General features: G+C 34.5%; 1 protein-coding gene across 2 annotated transcripts in view; it reads left to right on the top strand.

Annotated features, from left to right (window-relative positions):
• TMTC3 (transmembrane O-mannosyltransferase targeting cadherins 3) overlaps positions 1-22,100 on the top strand; it is a 30,173-nt gene extending 8,073 nt beyond the window's left edge. The window contains exons 3-15 of one of the 2 annotated variants that reach the window (XM_015627507.2): positions 216-432; positions 1,528-1,746; positions 5,749-5,848; positions 6,536-6,651; positions 8,285-8,457; positions 9,296-9,548; positions 12,340-12,488; positions 14,319-14,439; positions 15,052-15,163; positions 15,910-16,013; positions 17,223-17,392; positions 18,179-18,405; positions 19,917-22,100. In XM_015627507.2, the coding sequence (XP_015482993.1) occupies positions 244-432; positions 1,528-1,746; positions 5,749-5,848; positions 6,536-6,651; positions 8,285-8,457; positions 9,296-9,548; positions 12,340-12,488; positions 14,319-14,439; positions 15,052-15,163; positions 15,910-16,013; positions 17,223-17,392; positions 18,179-18,405; positions 19,917-20,728 (2,745 nt within the window). In that variant the 5' untranslated portion in view covers positions 216-243 and the 3' untranslated portion in view covers positions 20,729-22,100. The remainder of the gene's footprint in view (positions 1-215; positions 433-1,527; positions 1,747-5,748; positions 5,849-6,535; positions 6,652-8,284; positions 8,458-9,295; positions 9,549-12,339; positions 12,489-14,318; positions 14,440-15,051; positions 15,164-15,909; positions 16,014-17,222; positions 17,393-18,178; positions 18,406-19,916) is intronic. The other variant, XM_015627508.3, reaches the window with a different exon arrangement.
• The last annotated feature ends 1,139 nt before the right edge of the window (positions 22,101-23,239 follow it).

Here is a 23,239-nt window from a genome sequence, read left to right on the forward strand (position 1 = left end):
CTTGTGTAAGGCATTTTAAGGGTGAGATATTTTAATAAGAATATTTACTTTAAATACTAAACTATGTTACATGTATGACTTGAGGAAACTTTTCTCTTTTACTGACTTTTAGGTATGGAGTGTCATTAACTTCTAAAGCATTTGATATCTTATTTTGACTTTCTTTATCAAGTTTAGTAAGTAAAACTACTCAAGTTTGTCTACCTATGTTTCAGCTTTTGTCCATGAAACCTCCTAGAGAAGATGGCTGACGTAAGCCTGAAGGAAGCGGCACTAATAGTTGGTGTGGTGGCAGCCTGCTACTGGAACAGTCTTTTTTGTGGGTTTGTTTTTGATGATGTTTCAGCAATTTTGGACAATAAAGATTTGCATCCTTCTACTCCACTAAAAAATCTGTTTCAGAATGACTTCTGGGGCACTCCAATGTCTGAGGTAAATGGTTTGTGAAACACTTTGAAATGTTCAGGAAATTGAAAAAAAACCTTCCACAGTGTTTTTACACTTATTTTTCCTAATGTGCTTTTAACAGAATAGCTTGGTTTTGATGGAATTTGATGGTGTTAGTGTTATGTACAATAATATCAGGAACACATGTAGCTTATAGTCTTTGCCTTTGTCCCATAAAAAAAAAAGATAATGAAGTTGTACTGACAGCACATAGTTGCAAGATGTTATTTCCTATGTAATCCTATGCAGTATCAAAATTGAACAACTAACCATTTTTTCTCTTGCAGAAGTTAGATGTTGACATACAAGGGTATTTATTTCTAAATGCAGTCTTAAAGGAAAGATAATGCTTAAACAACAAAGCTTGGAATTAGGATATTGAATACTTTAAATTTATTTAGGTGTGTGAAGATATATATATGTATATATATATATACACATATATGTATATATGAATTCAGAGTTTGTAATTTGTAACCCATATAGAGTGGCTATGTATAGTCTGAAAAACTGCATTGGCATTGAAGCTCTTGCTAAACTGTTAAATGACAATGGCTAAAGGATTTTGGTACAGTTTTAAAAGTCACTCATGGTGTTATTGCTGAGCAAATAAATAAAAATTCTTTCCCATTCATATGTTCTCTGCTTATCAAGGCATTCCACTTTATAATCTTTTCTTATATTCATAACCTATGGGGTTAGTTCCTTGTGGCACACTGTTTGCTAGTTCTACAAATAGGCTCTGATACATAATTTTCATGTAGCCCTGTTACCAAAGTTTCCAGATGCCATTTAGTTCTGTGTTCGTTGAGTTAAGTAGGTTCCTAAATTCCACCAGTAAAGTTTCAAATAGTACTTTCTAACATGCTTTTACTGGAAAAAAAAAATCCTTAACCAGGTCTAGTGGAAAAGAGGGGTTTTTTTTTTTGGTTTTTTTTTTGGGCTAGTGATTTTCATATCTTTAAAGTAGATGCCTGACAGTAGAAGGGAATTCACATCTGGAGAGGTGTTTAGAAAGGTATTTTGGAGTGAATATTACTTTGTAGGTTAGTGGTGACTAATTTATTTATTTATTTTCAGGAGAGGAGTCATAAGTCTTATCGTCCCCTCACAGTTCTAACATTTCGCTTAAACTACTTGTTCAGCGAGTTAAATGCAGTCTCCTACCACTTTCTAAATCTGGTCTTCCATGTGGTGGTTTGCATAGTCTTCCTCAAGGTCTGTAAGCTCTTCCTGGACAACAGGAGCAGCATAGTTGCATCCTTGCTCTTTGCAGTGCACCCAATACATACTGAAGCGGTAGGTACAGCTGTGATGTGCTTAATTTGTTTGAGCTGTGTTAATTAAATTTCATAATGTGTATATCTGCTTGTATATATATATGTAACTCCAGAAAGTATGATTTGACTTACACTTAGTCTTCCCTTTGCAGTGAGGGATGGAAGTGACAAATTTTCATGCTCAGAGTTGTTTTATATTACATGCAGCTACTGGAAAATAATTAAAGAAACATGAATTTAATTGCTAAATAATTTAGGCCTCTGCTATGCACATTGGCTTTTATGACTTCAGTTTACGTAGACATTTGTGTTCTGTGATGATTCATCCAGTATCCTACTTTGCAAATACTATGAATGCCTCTTGATTCATTTCCAGAATCCCTTGTGGCTAATCACCATGTCTGTTCTGTCTGCTTTCTCTTATGTCAATGTGTCTGTCTCAGTGGGACTTTCTCTAGGATTGTTGTTGCTGTGCTATAGCCGGCTTAGGCCCAATTCTGTTTGAGCCTTCTACTTTTTTAAAATACACTATATAAGGAAGAAATAAAATTCTCTTTTCTTTGATTCTGAAGGAATCTTCACTGCAATTAAAAAAAAAAAAGCTTTATTTTTTCAAATTTTCTGGTTATATGTTTTTTAATGGCCAACCAGGCTTGCAGTGTTGTGGAGGAAATGAAGTCTTGTGATCACCATTCATTAGATTTATTTCTGCCAGAAGATCTGATAAAGCAGATTTGTGGCATTATCTGCTATTATCTCTGCTCCACTTCAATTTGCTTTCCTGGATTTCACTATACAGGTGTTTCAAAGCCATCTCTTGTTTTATAATATTATTAGCTTATTTTCAGAAAACTAAAAATTTGACTCTTTTTCTTCTTTGTAGGTGATACCACTTTATTGTGTGGATGGGGTTTTTTTGGGTGGGGCAGGGGGAAGCATAGTCTTTTGATTTTAGTAAAATGAGAGGGGTTTGTTCTTAGTTTATGTTGTATAGTTCTTGGTCCTGATTTGTTGGGTAAAGAATTTGCATCTCTCTCTTATTTGCTAATAGTACAGATCCCTTTAAGCAATAATTAAGAAGCTTGCATCCATGTATTTTGAGCAAATTTTACAGGAATTGAGTTGATAAAGTTGGTTGTTATTTAATCTGCTAATATGTCCTTGCTAGAAGTTAATGGAATGTTTAAAATGCAGAAGTTAAGCACCTAAAAGTTTCTGCTTACTCCAAAGCACAAACTCCCATAAAAACTTGGATAAAATACGGATTAAATAAAATAAATTCCTTTAGTTCATTTGGTTTTCTGGTTGTTTGAAAAAACATGCTTTAAACTGCCAAATTTGTCTTTGCCCGTTTGTAGTAAACACGGTAGGATCTTTGCAGCAGCGTTAGCAAGTTGCCAGTGACTTACATTAGTGGCTCACAGGTTAGATCAGCCAGTGTAATTTTATCACTTTTATTCCAAATTTCAGTGATTCTTTATTATGCCAGAGCTTTCAGATTCTGCCCGAAGTAGCAAGTAGCGCAGATACTTTTAGTACTTTGTTTCGGAGTCAGTAAAAAGTACGGTGACAATGCTAGGGCCCGTCGTGTAACAGAAGGCAGTTGTGTAAGGCGAGGCTGCGGAGGTGTGGAGCGCTTTGGCGAAGGGTGTGCAGGGCCTGGTGTCGGCCACCTGAGGGCACTGCAACACAAGGATCGCGGCAGCGTGGTGCTGCCTGGAAACTCTGCGAGACTCCATTCTGCTTGGATCCCCCTGCTGCTGTACTTAGGTACTCAGTGAAGAGTCAGATAAGGGCTTGTTTTCTTACCTTTTGCAGGGCGTAAAAAGGAGAGCGAGTGGAAGCTTCCTTACACAGAAAAGAGGAGCTAATGGGATGTATGTTAGGACTAGGGGGTTTTTATATCTTTTATAATTGCAAGGTATCTGGTCTTAATTTCCTTCAAATTAATCTCCTACTTATTAGTCACCTGCATAAAAGTTTGCAACAGCAGATACAATACATTAATATTTCAACCCTTTGCCTATCTTAGAATAAACAGATTTTTCCTGGAGAAGTTATCAGAGCCAGATAAGTAGAAGATAATTTTCTGCTTGAGTTGAGAAAGAAGCTAGGCTCTTGCAATGCTAATATCTGTTTTTCTGAGAAAGAAGTTTTTAGGAAATGGGTTCAATAACAGTATCATAGTTTCATTTGTCCTTTATTTACAATTCCAGTTCAGTCTTTCTAGGTATTTTGCTACTGTTCTGGCCAGAAATCCTTAATTATTTGCAGGAAAATTTTGCAAAAAATGCACCTATATAAGCCAAAAGATTGTCTATCCTGGGGACGTATAATTGAGGCCAAAATACCAAAATCACATAGATGTCTTTGTAACTATTGCCTGTGCAGGTCTAGTGAATTAAAATACAATTTTCTAGCTGGTTTTTTAAGGAAATTACCAGTATGTGACTGGTTTTCCCCCTACTCTTCCTTTCTTGTAGTAACTTTCAATATGATCTCCAATTTCACTAAAGTTTAGGAAGATTGTGTAAATCAGTTGAGTGTGTAAACTACCTTTATATCTACAGGATGTCAACTAGCCTTGTGAGTGCTGGAATTTTCTCTCCATAAGTCACGTTTGTATCCAGAAATAGAACCTCTCTTTCGTTGGCAGTCAACTGTGGAGGCACACCAACATGCTTTGTTAATGTTCTCTTTCAACTGATCTACAGATAAAGTTCTCTTTAATGTCTTAATGCTTGACGGTTTTGGAATCCAGACCAGGAATCTTTGAAACATCTTAAGATATTTTGGAAACAAATACTTAGATGTTCTTCAAAATATTAATCCAAACTGTGGTGTCTCACCAATTGTGAAACGTACTTTGTGCATGATTCAGTGAATCCTTTGGTAACCATACAGTAGTTCCAAGAGAAGTACTAGAGTATGATTTTAGATTCAGATTAGAATGCTTTTCTTTACACTGTGACCTTGGATACTGAGTTACTTTCTCATTTTATGCTTGCTGGATCAATCATGCTTGACCAAGAATGTACTAGCAATAAAATTTTCTAGCTGAGTCCGGATGGTAAAAAGTCAATTTTCAGCATTGTCATAGTTAAATCATGAGCTATGTGGTTTCCTTTGCTAAGTATGACTATCCACCTCAGGACAGCATGCTGTTTTTCAGCTATTTTACTTGTAAAAATTGGGAAGCAATCAGAGGCACTACAGGAGAGGACAAGTGAGGAGGAATGGTAGTCCTAGAAGGCACTATAGTTAACACACTGGCTAGTGTGAGAACCATGAGCATAATGACCTGTCTTCCATATCCAGTTGTTGGTTTCTCCTTACCATTTTTTGAAAAAAGTTTTTGAAAAGGGAATGAATCTGTATTTCTTGGGGGACTCTGAAACGAGTCTCTGCTGTATGCGTTTTAACGCTTATCTGAATTTCATAAAATCTACTCCTCTCTGTCATCAAGGGCAGAGAGATTGCCATTGAACAGAGGCAGAAATGTTGTTGAGTACCTTAGCCTTCTCCTTGTCCATTGTTACCAGTTTTTCAGCACTGTTGACATGGGGAGGTATACCTCTGACATTCTTTTTGTGGTTAAGCTACCTGTGGAAACCTCTCATTATGTCTTTACTCTTTATGTCCCTTGCCATGTTCAGCCTTGGCCTTCTTCACCCCATCTCTGCACAACTGAGCTTTGTCTCAGATTATTCTTCCCAGGTTACCTGTCCTTGTTTCTGCTGCCTGGGCATTTACTTCTTTCACTTAAGTTTGACTGGCAGTTCTCTACTCAACAGCACTGACCTCTTGCTTTCCTTACCCTGTTTCTTGCTCCTGGGGATTGGTAACTCTTGTGCTCTCTGGAATACTTCCTTAATGATCTGCTGGATTTATATAATAGTAAATATGTAGTAACATATAAATAGCATACTTAGATTATTAGTAAAAACTCTAAAAACACTATCTTAACATCAAATAATAATAAATATTAAATAATAATTAAGGTTTTTCTTTTTTTTTTCAGGTAACTGGAGTTGTGGGCAGAGCAGAGCTTTTATCATCTATTTTTTTCCTAGCTGCTTTTTTGTCATACACAAAGTCTAAAGGGCCGGATAATACCATAGGTAAATGATTGACAAATAGAGATATAATTTAATTTCTTTATCATTGATAAAAACACTCTTGAAACCATTATAGTGGTGTAGTGGTTATTCACCAAATGTGTACCAAAACCCTTTCAGACACAAGATACCCATGTAATACTACTTTCTATTATAAATTTAAATTTTTTTTCCAAAGACTTAGGCATTTCTTTAATTAATTTATAACACCTGCCCTAGGGAATTCTTACACTGACTTTTTTAAGTGGAAGTGTGCTGAGGTGCCTCAGATGGTCAGTCACAAGCTGCAAAGCTTCAGTGCAGATGAAGGAGGCTTCCCTCTTTACCAGACTCAGATTGACATAGTGAGAAGTCATGACTCCCTATAAAGTATTCAGTTTGAAAAAGTGCTCTGGTGATTTAGGAACTACTGATATATTTTGTTTTACTTATTATAAATTAGTCTTTTACCCTGCATTTATTTCTTTCAATTTAAGGGAGGCAGTTTTAAAATAGATGCATATGTATTATTTTCCATAGAGTAAAATTGGTCATCTTTCATAAGAAATTACATACTAAACAAGTTTACAGAGCATGGCATATTCAAACACGAGGAGCCAAAGCCTTCACTTTTTAAGTTAATTTCCTTTATTAAATGTTTGTGGTTTTTGTAAGATGGAACATTTTCAATAACGTCTTCTTTTTTTGCAGTGTGGACTCCAATTGCAGTGACTGTATTTCTAGTAGCTGTTGCAACACTGTGTAAAGAACAAGGAATAACAGTTGTGGGGATATGCTGTGTGTATGAAGTCTTTATTGCTCAAGGGGTAAGCTGTCGAAAAATAAAGTAGATTTCTGTTATGAGACATTAAGTACTTTGGAACATCAGCACTGATCTTTCTCCGTTAAGCTTAACCCAATAATTCTGTTATATTTTTCAGATTTTTTTGAGTCAGTTCATGTTTGATGGTTCACAGTGAGGGAATCCAATGGCTTCCAAGTTGTCCTTTACATGCTATGTAGGGATGTTACCAAATATATTCAGTAAAGACTTGTCAGGTCTTAATGGAAGTCTACGGTTTTTGCTGACAGATTTGCAAGTCCTAGCATGTAACAGTCTTGATTAAAGCTTGAGGTGCATAAAGGTGGGGGATTATTTATTTTTAATCCTTGTAGTAAAAATAGAGAACACCTTCTATACCAATTCATTTCATCATTTTCTATTGAGAAACTAGATGATTTAGAGTAGTCCTATATAAGTAATATTCTTAAGAAATTTGTTGTTCTAAGAATACCATTTTCTGATATATTTCATTTTAAGCATTGATAAGCCTTTAAATTAATAGTAACTTTTCCTTAAAGAAGCAAGGTTTTTCCTGTAATTAAATAATTCTAAATTTTTAATAATCAAAATAAATGCTATTTTAAAAGTAGCATTGCATATTTTAAGAAAATTTTATAGTTATTATTCCTTAATTACTTGCAGGAAAATTTTGCAAAAAATGCACCTATGTAAGCCAAAAGTTTGTCTATCCTGGGGACACATAATCAAGACCAAAATACCAAAATCACTTAGATGTCTTTTTAACTATTGCCTGTGCAGGTCTAGTGAATTAAAATACAATTTTCTAGCTGGGTTTTTGAGGAAATCACCACCAGTATGTGACTGGTTTTCTACCTACTCTTCTTTTCTTGTAGTAATTTTCAATCTGATCTCCAATTTCACTGAAGGTTAGCAAGATTGTAAGATGTAAATCAGTTGAGTAGGAAAGATAAAACCCAAACTGAGGCTTTTTCTGAAAGCACAGGTGTCACATGAACTACGAGTTTTATCAGTCCTCAAAAACCTTTCAGTTTCTGTAGTTTAGCCAACCAGTATATGTGAAGCGATAAATCAGCAGCAGCAGAATTCATGAAGAGAAAGGGAAAGAGGTACACAGAGAAGAAATAAGCTCATGGAAAGGGAAACTGTGCAATATTATGATGTTCATGAGGCAAGGAGTGAAGACTTACTGCTGTAGAGGCATAAAATAGAAAGCTAGGGCTAATCAGGAAGTGAACAGGGTTTCTATCATTCATAAGTAATTTGTTTATAGGGCAAGTTTTCAGAGGGGCTGATAATTTTGACAATAATGATTTTTCTTCTTGAGAGTTTATTTCATGGTTTTGATTCAGTTGTTCAAGCCTCTGAAGATGGTACAATTTTTTGATCTGTCAGCACAAAATAGCTACAGGTGTACAGGTTCAGCTGTGATAGTGTTAGCAAGAATACTTGAATATTTTATTAAAATGGAAGCCTTATTTTGGGGTCTTGTCATGAAGGCACTAAGAAGCTGATTTAAGTAACTATTGGGAGCAGACATTTAGAGAAAACCAAGGAAAAAAATACTAGGTAGCTCATATTTTTCTAATGGACTAGTGAGTACCTTGTCTGATTATAAACAATTTCTTGATTTGCAGTACACCTTGCCAGCATTACTGGACACAGCTGTACAGATTCTTCGAGGGAAGGGCAGTATTCCTTTCTCTATGCTTCAAACACTGTTGAAACTCATAGTCCTAATGTTCAGTACACTCCTGCTTGTAGTTGTCAGAGTCCAGGTTATCCAGTCTCAGCTTCCAGTGTTTACAAGGTAATAGTAAAGTGTTTCTTATTTACAGTTGTTTATAAATGTGACTTCATGAATTTGGAATGAAATGGCCAAAAATGTATGAATTTAAGTGTTACTTGCCTGTTTAAATATTATTATTCAATATTTATATTGTCTGTATACTATTGGATTTTTTGTGAAATTATTATATATTTCAGCAAATGTTGACCAAAATGTCCAAAATACTGAGGTACCTGAGCAGGCAGCCATTTAAAAAAGTTTACAGTTGATAGTTCATCTTAGTAATTCAGAAATTAAATGTCTTACTGCTTAAGTATTTTTATTGTCTCTGTATTTGAATCTTGGCTGAATTCTCCAAACCTCCTTATTTTTTATTCTTCTACATACCAAATATATTTTACATTTTAGGTATGTACTATGCAGAAAATATGGTTGTCTTCAGATAGACTACTTAGAGATTAAGTATATATGAATGACATTAGAACTGAAAAACAAATTTATCTTAAGTTTGAGCAATGTAGAAATAAATTGATCTAACACTGTCCCTGGAAAAATGAGACAAACTATTAAAAACGTGAGCAAGGACCACTGAACTCAACTTGAGGTGTATATCATTCTGTTTCTTCAAACTTATTTTGTTTATATCCCAAAACAGTTTCATAAACACAGAGGAGGCTCTGTCCCTCTCTTCAGTGAATCATCATGCATGGTTTCACACCTGACAAACATGGGAAGATTAGGATATTTTACATGTCTTTAATTAGTAGTTCTAGCTATGACTCTAAAGTTTGCCACAAAGTGACTCAAGACCATATCTTTCTTCATTAAAACCTTCTTTTTCTCCTTTATTTTGCTTTAGGTTTGATAACCCAGCTGCTGTTAGTCCATCCCCAGCAAGACAGCTGACTTTCAACTACCTCCTCCCTGTAAATGCTTGGCTTCTTCTCAATCCCTCGGAATTATGTTGTGACTGGACAATGGGAACTATTCCTCTTGTGGAGTCTTTGTTAGACGTCAGAAACATTGCCACTCTTACCTTCTTTTGCTGTCTGGGGTCTTTGATGGTCTTCAGTCTCCGATACCCTGGGGATTCCTCCAAGACAGTATTGATGGTATGAATGATGCACTGTTTTTGTCTTTTTGTTTAGAGTAAGTGGCTCAGTTTGTACAGTCACATGTGTAATCTGCTGTGGCCCAGACATACTATGCTCATCTCCTTTTGGGCTAGAATGAACACATAAGAGAAAAATTGTCCAGCAACAAACTGCTAAATTGCAATTAAGAATGTGATTGTCAGAAATGAGAATAAATGCGCTCCTTGATATGTATTTGTAAACTGTATTGCTGCCTTTCTCAGATATTCAGAGCTCAACTGGCACATGGGGGCTTTCAATAGAATTTAAATGTGTTTCAAGGACCAGAATGCATTTTCATCCTGCAAGCTGTCTACTTTATTTAAATGTCAGTAGTCGTGATGGGTATTTAGCAAGAGATTTGATTTTCTTTCTCATAGGTGTAAAAGAAAGGACATATTTTTGCATTTAGGAATAAGGTTTCCACTTTTGTTATGGTTTTGCTTTTCTTCTGTAAATTGTTTTCATGTTATAAAGAAAAAATAATTTTGTCAAGCTGTAAGATCAGTTCCTGTCTATTCACTGTTATATGTGATCTTAATACTGAGAGGGATTAACAAAAAATAATATTTTGGAAGAAATGGGGAGGATCAAAGGGGCTAGTATTTTTGAGAAAAAAAGTCATCAATTATTGATTCCATTGCAAATTTTTACAAGGTTAATGACAACCTGATCCCATACTTTTTATTAGTTCAGTGGTGCAGTTATGTGCACAAAAAAACCTGCATCCATTTATCTTAGTCTGCTTCAGAAATAATGTATTTTTTTGTATGTTAATCAGCCAACAAAAGTTTCAGATGGATGAAAATATTTATTCATAACCCAAGATTTAAGTAGTTCTTTGCTAACTAGCTGACAAATTTTGATTCACTTTTAAAAGGCCTAGCATTATAGTTCTGACTCATATGTTTTTTCTTGTCTTGTCACTGCAATGAGGCAATATATTTCACGAGAAAACCAGTGAAAATGATATCTAGTATTGCTGATGAAATCTCTTGTCCTGAATTTGGAAACTGTGTATGAAGAGAAGAAATTTAGATAACTTATTGATATCATAAATATGCAAGGTGACATGCTTAGAAAATAAGTTTTACAGCACTTCAAATACGCAAAGGAGTAGTTGCATTTTCCTCCTTATATAAGCTGAGGCATAATTTTTCCTCCACTGCACTGGGAGCAGGAAAAATGTGTGTGGGGAGTGGTTCACTTTTTTATAGGACAGCTCCTGAATTTCAAGGCTGTTTACTTCCCTGTATTTCTGTTTATTCCCTATCCAGTAAAGCTCACAAGAGGAAAGGGTTGATAGGTTTGTCAGCATATGTTGGTGTAAGTCAGTTTTTGATTGAGGGTGGTATTTTCACATTTGTTTTTATTATTCCAAGTGCCTTTTATAGGAAGGATTTTCTGAGATCATTCACTCCAGCATGCAAGCCTCAATGTCACAGTATAGTCCTGGTTGCTTTCCTTTAATCTATACTTACGTTGTATATATAACTTTCAGTATGATGCTGATTTTCTTCAGCATTGCAGTGCCTGGAAGCTAATTTCATAGGAAATGGGAATGCAATATTTTATATTAAATATTAATTGTTATGTACTGCAAAATAATATGATAGGCCAAAGCCTATTGCTGCATTCCAGTAAGCCATTAATATTCCAAAGTAATCAATGTATTCTGCACATTGTGAGGCTCAGTTCTGCTTTTGTTTTCATAGAGCTTAATGAAGTGCTGTGGATCAGCAGCTGAGCTATGTTCATGATCCATGTGCATATTCTTAAAATATCCTTGAAATACAAGATAAAATCTTACTTGAAGTTTTAAATCAGTTTTGCATTTTTATATATGTAATCCCAGGATGATTTCCAAACTGGATTATTTAACTGTTTTAGCATGGAAGAGGCAGTTAATGTCATGCTTAAATCTAGATGGCCAGTTGTACTGAAAGTTGAAAATTCCTCTTTCTTCAAAGAAACTTTCCATTTCTGTAGGTTTGTTTTTGTGGGGGTTTTTTGGTAACTTGGAGGCCAGATATATTGAAATAATTATTCACATCTTTTCTGGAACCAGAGATTGGAAAGCCACTACTTAACAGTCACCCAGGACTTAAAGCAACTGTTCATGTCCACTTTCTTTGCAGCAGATGGATTTCTTTGTCTCTTAATAAATACAATTTTTTGATAAGAAGTAAGTTCCCAATCTAAGAACTACAATTGGGCAGTTCTTAAGTTCATTGTAATTTCAAATTTTCAAGTACTTTAGGGCGCTCTTAACACTCTGTCCAAAAATTGATGTTTATTCAGTGACTAATTCTGATTTTGTTATTCACATTTCTTACAGAAACATGAGATAGACTCTATTTTACTGTAAAAGTACCTGCTTTATTCCTCAAGCTGATACAAATATTTAATTGTTAGATATTGCCCAAGATTCTTACGCTGTCTTGTTTCTGTATCTGGAACTCTTATTATTATGTTTTTTGAATTTAATTAATCTTTCAATTCTATTGATTTGTCCTGTTTTTGTAGTATAGAAAAGGAAATAGACTTCAAAGCCCTCAAGTAAGGAGTAGAATAATTTGCAGGCTACTATTTGCCATATTTAGGGTGGTCTCAATGTAAAACAGATCTGAATATTTAAAAGAAAGACCGACCAAATATCTACTATGTCTGGTTTTATGGAATTATTTTTGTAATTTGTAACTTGTTTCTTTGGTACAGTTTCTCACTGCCAATTTTGTGATTACTAATGTTATTTGTATTTCCTTTCTAGGCACTCTGCTTTATAGTGCTGCCATTCATTCCTGCGTCAAACCTGTTTTTTCCTGTTGGATTTGTAGTTGCAGAACGAGTGTTATATGTTCCTAGCATGGGATTCTGCATTTTAGTTGCACATGGATGGAAGAAATTATCAAATAAAAGGTAAATAAATTCATACTGATAAAAGCCGTAACGGGAAAGCTTACATAGCCATAAATATGATTAACTCCTATGAAAATAAGAGATGAATATAAATCAAAACTGCTTTAACTTTATTCAAAGGTGATTACTGAATGAAGTTTATATAATGCATGTGTGCCAACAAATTTAATCAGTAAAAGATTAAATTTTCAGAAATGCCATGCTAGGAATGGATATCAGAGCCATTCAGTATTTTTTAAAAAAAAAAAAAAAGAATTCCTTAGTTAACAACTTCTCCTTAAAAATTGTGCTCTAAAAGCATGTTTTGCACTTGCTTTTGTGTTTTCTGATATCTTCTGCATTGATCTGGACATACTTCCCACTGATGTGGATGCTTTAACCTTCTTAGCCCAATGGCATGCTAATGCCAGTTCAGACAAATGGAAAGGCAGCAATTTGCAGTCTACGTTGTCTGCTATTGTTAGAGATGAGACCTTGCAATAAAATTTACACTAACTGTGCTGCTGAAACTGACAGCACCTGGATAATGAGAAATCAGCAATATATTGTGGGAGGGTGTATTTCTCACAAATCCCACTATGAGACAATAAAAATAGAAGTGATGTGAAAGAAAGCAAGGAACCAGGAGAGGATGGCTGGGGAGAAAAATTAGGTAGCTAGTGTCATTTACTACAAAAATATTGGAAGTCAGTTCTCTAGAATGAGAAAGAAAAGGCTCCTTGTTTTAGAAATATGTGGAAAGAAAAACACTTCTGTGCAAGCCTGATGGGCATACAGATTGCTGTATATACCAGTTCTCATTGATCACTTGGATAGTGTTTTGGAATTACTCTCTTAATTTTACAGTTTAACTTTTAATATTTTTAAAACCAAATATGGTAGTCAAAGTATGCATTTTGTTTATCTTAAGAGGTGGAGGGGGGGAAAAAACCTTACAGTTTTTAGTAAACTCCTGTGAATTAGGTAGCAGAGTGAACAACTGTTCCATAAGCCAAGTGTAAGAAATAGGGTGAACACCTGTATGTCCACTCAAGAATGAGATTTTTTTTAAAAAAAAAGCAAATGATATTCATAATTGTGGGAAGGCTATTGAATGTTTGACATCTTTTTCTTAATTGAATTAGAATCCAGAAACCAAATGATCAGCATGTTAAAGTGTATGTTTTCTATCTGTCATGTTTAAACTCCACGAAAACAAACTGCACAAAATGAAAATTTTTCCTGACAAACTTGTCACAGAGAGTTATATTTGCCCCAGTTTGCAGCTTTAAAGATAAAATTGCTAGAAAGACACTAAATCTTTCTGCTACTTAGACATTACAGTAGCACTGGGGTTATGGTAGATTGGGTAGTCTCCACAGACCTCTCCATTGCGGTGTGTTCTGCAGTGTGGGAAAGATTGGCTGTGTGTGCAGTAAAAAATGTGTGGAATTGTCTGATGTGAAACAAAAGTATGAGGTGATTTTTTAGTTGCTTTTTTCATTTTTTTATCATTTTGTATAGTGTTTTAGAGAACCTCACTTTTTGGCATCATATTTATTGTCCTAAATTGCAGGTAAGTTTTAAGAGAGGTAGAATTTCTGTAAACATTCTATACAAAATCTATTGTGTTATGTGAGTTGGGCTTGTTCTTTTTAAGTTGCATGGACATAACAAAAGCAGGTTGTCATGGGGTCAAATTAATTTGAAATTGAACATTATTTCCTTTCAAATTCTGGAATGTGCTAATCACAAATGTCCTTTGTTTGCCTTTTAGCATACGAGATACTTATTCTAATAAAAATTAGAATTATTGGTGTGCTTACAACAAGTCTTTGTTTTATTTAATAGTGTGCTAAGAAAAATTTCTTGGGTTTGTTTGGCTGCGGTGCTATTCACTCATGCCTTAAAAACACTGCACAGAAACTGGGATTGGGAGTCGGAATACACTTTGTTTATGTCTGCTTTAAAGGTACTGTATTCTGTTTGGAAAAGGTAATGGGAATTTCTTATTACTGTTCTTAAGAAACTGCAGTGGAACATGATAAAAATGGACAAAAATGATACTTGTTTCTGCACATTAATTTCTAAATTGAGAATACTGGCATCTAATTAGTTGCTTTTTGGAATGCTTTAGAAGCACTGTGATGCACACAGAAATTCCTGTGCAGAAAATAGGTGATAATTTTTCTTGTGTCAAAGCAGTTGAATTTATTCTCTTGTCTGGATGAAATTAGGATACATTTCAGTACAAAAATCTACAAAAAGTTTCATGCATAGAATTATTTCTTCAAAGTTCATGTGACATGATAAGGCAGTTTGCAAAATATCTGATAACAGTTACAATGAATTCTAAGTTGTTTTGTATTTCTAGGGGTAAATAGCTAAAACAAATTTATGTTGCACAACAGGATCAGTGTAATCATTCTATATGTTGTATTTTGATATTCTTTCTTTATAGAAGCTTGATGAAATCTGTCATTTGCAGTACATTTTTATGTCTTAAGATGCTGTTAAGAGAAACTCAATTATTAAGTAATTTCAACATAATGCCTTATGCTTTGGTATCTTTTTCTGGTTTTAGGTAAATAAGAACAATGCAAAACTATGGAACAATGTGGGGCATGCATTAGAAAATGAAAAAAATTTCGAAAGAGCTCTGCAGTTTTTCATACAGGCCACACAAGTGCAACCAGGTAAAACTTTTGACTAGTTGTCATCTCTGCACTTGTAGTATTTCAGTATACTTAGCTTACTTAACAGCTTCTCAATGGACTGTTTTGCTTCAACTGCAAATTCAAGCCATGTCAAATAGTAAGTTAATTGATCCAGGGTTTTTGGAAATAAACTAAAAAAGTCCTCTGGAAAAAGTTTTTATCGATAAAAAGCTGCAAATACTTTCAAAACTATTCCTTGTATGACATTCTTTATGAATTAAGTTAAACTGTGATTTCTTATGTAGTATAAAAATTATTTTTTTTTATCAGAAACTAAGGAAGTGTGTAAGAAAATAAAAGCTAGATAATATCAAAATGCACATTTAATCCAATTTGCATATTGTTGCAAAAGAAGTTCTAGGTAGTACTGGACAGTCTTTCCTTTTAGATTAATAAATAACTTTATATGCCTCTATTATAGCAAGAAATTAGATACAGGGAACTATGATAGAACCTCAAACTTTTTATATTTTTTCTGTTTTAATATTTTTTATAAAATAAAATATATTTATTTTCCCACATAATTTTATAATCCCTCTTTCTTCATGGTTAAACTATTAGCTTCATAATTAAGATGAAAAATGATAGAATTGTTGTCTTCTTTTGGTGATGGGGATGTTCTGTCAGAGTACCTGTACTTCACACTACTCTGAATGCAGAGGTGTTTAATTTCATGATACTCAGTGCATGGAAATATTTTAAATTTCAGTCTTTTCTTTATTAAGATGATATTGGTGCCCACATGAATGTAGGAAGAACTTACAAGAACCTAAACAAAACTAAAGAAGCTGAAGAGTCATATATGATTGCTAAATCATTGATGCCACAGGTAATTAGTAACTTTATTTTATATACCACCACAGGACACAACCTGTATTTGTGATACATTTTTTGTATTTTTTCTGTGGCTCTGTGTGGCTGTATACTTTAAAGTTTCAGTGTTCTTTTAAAAGCTATCTATGAAAAAAATAGGCTGTTTACACTCACAGCTGTTAAAAAAATGCTGACTTGGAACTCTGATACAACTATTTTAATTTACTTTTCATACTGCTGTGTTATGTTTTGTGGGGTTTTTTTTATTATTTTTTTGTTCTGAAATTGAGGTTATAAAAGAAAGCAGCAGCCAAAACCTACAGGTTCTAGTCACAGTTGGTTTATTTTCACTTACAGCTAATACATTGATGGTGACTGAGTTTCTGAGCCCTTCAGAGAAGGCCTAAAATACAGCATTGGAGGTTGGAGAAGGTAGCCACAGCACCAACAAAAAACTTGGCCCGAACATGCTTTTATAAACATGTGTTTTGTTACATTTCCTATTTGTTGAGTTATTTTTATACCTAGGAAATTTTACTTGTTCAAGCTCTTTAGAGAAAAAGAGAGTAGTATTTTGAATGTGTGTAGGTAATAAAAGCTATTGTGAAAATGAGACTGGCAACAAAAATGAGCAACCCTTTGAGTAGAAACATGGCATTTAAAAGTTTATTTTGTGAAACAGTTTGAAGATTCTAAATGGATAAAGTATAAACAGTACAGTTGTTGCAATGTCATAGCATTTTCATCTTTTCTCACTACTTTTCATTTTCTGGCAAGTCATTGGCTGTAAAATCTTATTTAAATTTAAAAAAGTTTAAATTAAACTTTTCTTAATCTGAAGGGTTATAAAAAGGAATGAAAATGTCTGACAGTGTCAGTTTAGGCTTTAGGAAGTACTTTGACTGGGTTAGGTTATGCAAGGTCTGTTTGGTTTCCAATGGCTATCTACATCAGCCAAATTAAGTAACAGCAGAACTTAATTAACTGGTATCTTTAATATTGTACAAGATATCTATGTTTTCATAGAAATAAAGAATAAAAGATATTGTTTATTTTTCAATATGATTTTTCTGGAAAATGATTACTGCTCTTTGTCATCAAGAGCCTACACACTAATGTCCAGTAGTACCCGAAAAAAAACGTGTCAGAGTGAAAAGGAGTTCTATACTGATCATCTTTCGTATTTTTGCTCATCTGTGTTTGGTACATATATTCTCTTTGACAGATTATTCCAGGGAAAAAGTATGCAGCAAGAGTAGCTCCTAACCATCTAAATGTTTATATCAATCTTGCAAACTTAATTCGAGCAAACGAATCTCGCCTCGAAGAAGCTGATCAGTTATATCGACAAGCAATTAGTATGAGGCCTGATTTCAAGCAGGCTTACATCAGCAGGTATATTTTCCAATTTTAGCAATCATATTCTTGGATAAACATTTTTGTGTTTACAGTAGTATGAACAGTATTTAGTTTGTACAGTTCAATTAGCTGAAGTTGTTTCGTTTCCAAATGAGAAGATGGAGATTTGGGACAATAATCAATTATTCATTACAAGTCCTGTTCTTTTAAATTCCTGCTTCCAATGGCATATTTCTATGTAGGTTCTGTAGTCAGACATTGTGTAGAAAGAAGCTTCTGTTAGATTTCTTTATGAATCTCTAACTCAAATTTCTAACCTTGTAGTTTAGTTTTGAACTAAAAAGCTTTTGGTTAGTGTGAATCATGGAGCCTTCTTTATACTTTTATATAAAAGTTGGTCCAGAAAATGCAAGTCTTAACTATTTAGTTGACATTAATTGCATTTTAGTTAAGAGTAATGTGCATGTGGGTGTTGAGGCTTCTGTCCACTATTTTGTTTGTTGTGCTTCCCACTGGGACTTAGGGAGGTTCAAAGATGCCTGAACTGTAGCTTTGCAGTGTAATTACAAAGCCAAATCAGGCACCCTTGATCACTTCTTTTTTTGTTCTTGTCCTAATTATACATTTGTTGTATGCATGTTTTTGAAGGTTGATAGCTTTTAGAAACAGAACGTGAAAGAGGGTTTTTTATTGTTTTGTGCTTAAAGCTAGCAAAATTTAAAAAACACTGTTGTCTGACATCCACTGTCTGTAGGAAGGCAAACTTTCAAAACACCTGTCAATTTTTATATGGGTAACAATAAAAATGTGGTTCTTCAACAGGGGAGAATTACTTTTAAAAATGAACAAACCTCTGAAAGCTAAGGAAGCTTACCTTAGAGCTCTAGAGCTAGACAGAACCAATGCAGACCTGTGGTACAACTTGGCAATTGTTTACATTGAATTGAAGGATCCAACAGAAGCCCTGAAGAATTTCAACCGAGCACTAGAACTCAACCCAATGCATAAACTGGCGTTATTCAATTCTGCGCTGCTAATGCAGGAATCTGGTACGTTAATTGTCCCTTCTGTGCATATTGCATATTTGCATTTTTAGGATCCATACTATTTAATAATACTTTTTTTTATTAACTCTTTTTTCTTTGGAAAGGAGAAGTACATAGCATCATCAAAAAAGAAACTATTATAGCTTTGTAATTTATAGCATATGGAATTTGTGCAAAGTGTACATACACCTTTTAGCTAATCAGCATCTTCAATACAAGTACTGTTTTACAGTAGAATATCTTACATATATCAAGAATAGTGTTACTCAAACATCTTCAAAATAATGCCTATATAATCTTTAAAGATAATGTTTGGTAAAATACATTAAATACCTGGTTCACATTTATAGTGATTGATTTAATTATTGACTCAAAAATCTACCTTACATCTCTGAGCTTAAATACAACTCTAGAAATATGAATCTTTTCAAGGTTTTTCTGTGATATTGCCAATTAGGATGAATTCAGTTAGATTTTCATGAGTTTGTTTTTTCATATGTATAGTTCTGTGAGTAAGGGTGAGCCCTTACCGAATTAAGGCTGTTGCAAAGAGTATTTTACAAGTGAACTGCTAAGATTTTTTCCCTTTTGTTGACATGGTAAACTGCCTCTAAGAAAGGTAAAACAAAGTTGATTGAAGCTGAGGACATTTGACAATTTTCCATCTCTTCTCACACTGTAAGTTAGGTAGTTCAAGACGTGCCTTGTTCCTTGTTTGTGGAAGTGCCAGCAGCTTCAAACAAACAGAAATATTAGCTATTTATTACTCACTTATTTGTACTAGAAGGTGCAGCATTATTTTAGGAGGTGAAAAAGGGCAGATGAAAGCAGCTCCTCTATCGTTCAGTAAGTTTGTGTCTGGAATTCATTACTAAAATATGTTCATTGTACTATTCACTAAAATAGCACAGACCAGAAGCACATCTAGCTAATCCTGCCATTGTCAGATAAAATTGCTTTAGTAAATTTTTTTTAAACTTTGATGCAAATTAAAATATAGGGGTTATGGGTTTTATTGTTTTGGTGTTAGAAGATATTTTAGCCTGGCAACATTAGAAGTCACCTTATGTGCTCTCTGTCTAAACTCTTTCAGTCATTTTCAGTAAAATGAGATCTTCCACTCAAAGTTTGCCTCTGTAAGAACTGGTTTGTCATAACTGATGTTTGCTCTGCATTCCATTTGCTCAACTGTGCGTGAAAATAATTTCTCTGAAGCTTGTAGAGACACCTCCTGTATCTGTTACACTAAACCTAGATATCACTCAACATCTAATAGAGTGATGATGCTGGTTTTGGCTAGAAGTCAACTCCATGTAGTTTCATTATATAAAGAAGATAGATGATATTTGCTTTTGCTGTTACACAGCAATGAGAAAAAGTAACATTTTAAAACCTTTCCCTTTTACAGTTGCATTTTAATTTGTATGAAGATTAGCATTTTACAGTCTAAAAATCCTTCAGAATAAATGTTTCAGGAAATACCTTGAAAATTAAATGCGTTTTCTGTCACTCAGGTGATGCTCGACTTAGACCTGAAGCTAAACAAAGACTGCTACATTATGTGAAAGAAGAACCACAGGATTCAAATGGATACTTTAATTTGGGTATGCTAGCAATGGATGACAAAAAAGACATGGAAGCAGAGGCATGGATGAAGAAAGCTATAAAGTTACAGCCAAACTTCCGAAGTGCTCTGTTCAATTTGGCCCTGCTTTATTCTCAGACAGGAAAAGAATTGATGGCTTTGCCTGTCTTGGAGGACCTACTGAGATACTACCCTGATCATACCAAAGGTCTGATTTTGAAAGGAGATATCCTTATGAACCAAAAGAAGGATATTGTTGGAGCAAAAATGTGTTTTGAAAAAATTTTGGAACTGGACCCCAACAATGTACAAGGAAAACATAATCTTTGTGTAGTTTATTTTGAGGAAAAAGATTTAATAAAGGCAGAAAAATGTCTGGTTGAAACACTAGCACTGGCACCTCATGAGGAGTATATTCAGCGTCATCTAAACATAGTTAGAAGTAAAATTGCAGCACTTGGTGCTGTGGAACAGTCATCACTTCCATCAGATGGGACTGCAGCTACAGAAGCAAAAAAAAATTCATTTCAAAATTTGAAAGAAGCAAAAAGGGAGAAGACAGCCACCCAATCAACAGTTGATAATAAAAAGCACTCAAAAAATAAGAAATCAATAGAGAAAAGCAGTGTGGACAAAGAGACTCCCAAAAAATCTACAGAAGAAATCAAAGACATTGAAAAAAAGAGAGTTGCTGCTTTGAAAAGACTAGAAGAAATTGAACGTATATTAAATGGAGAATAGTCTTTGCCATGTCTCAAAAGAATAAGGGGAGAATACTATTTTTAATTATTGTTTAATTTGTGAGCCAACTGGAAAGTGTTCTCAGTGCTTTGAAAATAGAAATAATGTTGACTGCATATCACTTAACAAGCAGCAAAAGGCATTACAATGCTCTATGTGAGAAAACCACAGCTTTTAAATATGATGGAGGGATGGGTGGGAATTGAAGGATAAAGGATTGAGAAAAATCTTCAATGCAGAATCCTTAATAGTGAGAAAATAGCACTCATAAAAGTAATTGGTAGCCAGGGATATTAAGTAATGTTACTTTCAAAGACTCAGTGAAAGAACTGAATGGTGAATTACTGGGATAAGCCAGACACTCCTTCTTTCCCCCAACAAATCTTTATTTTCAATATCTGCATTTCAGTTTACACATCAGCTGAAATTTTTCTAGACCTCTGCTGAAAAAGAAAAACAATTTTTCTTTGCATTTTTTGTTTCCAGAACTTAACAAAGTTATCAAAATGCCACTGGATGTAGTATAGGAGGATGCAACAACACACTAAAATCTTCAGTTACATTCTAAATATGGAATGATATATTAACTTTTAAGTGTTCTTTATTTACAACGCTAATGGTTTGTACTCTTTTACCTGGTAAGAAATCTTACAGTGCTCTTAAGATCTTTAGACTCTGCTTTTTATTTTAAAGGAAATGTGTGGGGTTTCTTCAACTGTCAATCATCTGATTGTTTTTAAAAATTATATTAAAAAGGGTGGTTTCTTCCCCAGTTCATTGAATGCTGATAAATGCACCTTGGTACAGTAACCAGTATGCTATGCAGTAGTTCATTTTGTTGACTTTGTATCAATGGCTGTGGATTGACTCCTTGGTATAGTAAATTCTTCCTTGTTTATAGCAATCTGGTTTTGCTATTTCTGTCATTGCAATGGTATTTCTATTCTCATGACTTTTTACAACACTAATATAAGCAATGTTTGCTCAAGGCAGTGTGATAGTAATTAAACCACTGAATTTAGTCATGTTTAACACAAGGCAATGTAGGTAATATACTTTCAAATACTAAGTTCTGTTGTTTTGATACTTTGTCTTGGGTCTGTGGTTTTTATTAAATATTTATTTTGACTACTAAAATATTCCCATTTACACTTTTTCACTAGTGCATCATTTAAATTTCTTACAGGAAATGAAAATCTTTGCAATTTCAGTATTGTTTTTATCCATGTGCGATGCATATATTTTTGCTTAAAAATGCTACTGATTACCTAAACCTGATGTTTTCCTTAATTCTCAGAAAGAAAAAAAAAAGTGTGAGAGCTGAGTTCAGTCGTAATTCTCACTGATCATTAAATCTAACTCTTACTCTTCATGTTTTTTCTTATTTCATAATGTGGAAGTATTCCTTAGCAATTCTACAGTTCAAACTTAATTCTTTCTGTACCTGCTCAGCTTTCTGCCTCAGGCAGTAATCCAGCTGTAAGATGTAATAATTATCTCTGTGGGGGAGATCTTAAATGGGTAAAGGGCTTCCTTGCACAGACCTTTTCTTTATTATGTATCATTGTTAAAGTGAGCACAGTGATTGCTTGCATGGTAGCAACTTGGGGGGTGAGGGGGGAAGTGTGTTTTTAAAAACATGATTTACAAGTGGCTGACAGGAACAAGTATGTGGTGTACAACCCTTTATCATACAAAAGAAAATTTGTCAGCTTAGTTTTGGATCTTTTGCAGATGAGTATATGCATAGATAGACTCAAAATATGGATTAATTGCATATGCATGTGCATAGCTGGGACACTTGGATACCTGGAGGTTATGCAGTTGCAGAGGAACAACATGCCAATTGTAGACTAACCTTTGAATATACAATCTTTTTGTCTGTTTTGTACATGAAAACTCCTGAGATTGAATTGCAAGTATTACTTAGGTTCAAAATATTCTTTGAATTACAGCCAGTTAAAAACATGATCAGTCACTACTATTAGTTTTTAGGGTTTTTTTGTCTGTTGTTTCTTACCAGCGGGGCAGGAAAGTAGTCTAGTATTGTGAAGATTAGGAAAATTTTTCTACCAACAGGCACGTACAGAATGTTGGGGATTAGAGTGGAAAGGATTAAATGGGACAGAAATCCATTCAAGGTGCAGTGCAGTTTGTACCTTGACTGGGCAATACTGAAAGCCAAGCTAGAGTAAACGTATAGGAAGATTTCAGTGAAGGGAGGGTGTGGAGATAGGCAGCCTCATGTTTAATGGCACTTTGGAGCAAGGCGCTGGCCCATGAGAAACAGCAGTGTCCTGGAAGGGGAGTAAGCACTCAAAAAACCAACAACTCCGGATCATTTTGACACTGTGTGTAGGTTGTCCAGCTCAACATCTCAGCAGCTTTCCTGTTCTCAGCTGTTGGGCAATCCAAGCCCAGGGGACACTGAGGGCAGCCACTCAGGCAGCTTCTTCTGCTTTGTTGTTGGAGGAGGCTTTCACACAACCTAGCTGTGCCTTGTAGCTCACA

This window comes from Parus major, chromosome 1A, assembly GCF_001522545.3.
Source record: "Parus major isolate Abel chromosome 1A, Parus_major1.1, whole genome shotgun sequence".
NCBI classification, from domain to species: Eukaryota; Metazoa; Chordata; class Aves; order Passeriformes; family Paridae; genus Parus; species Parus major.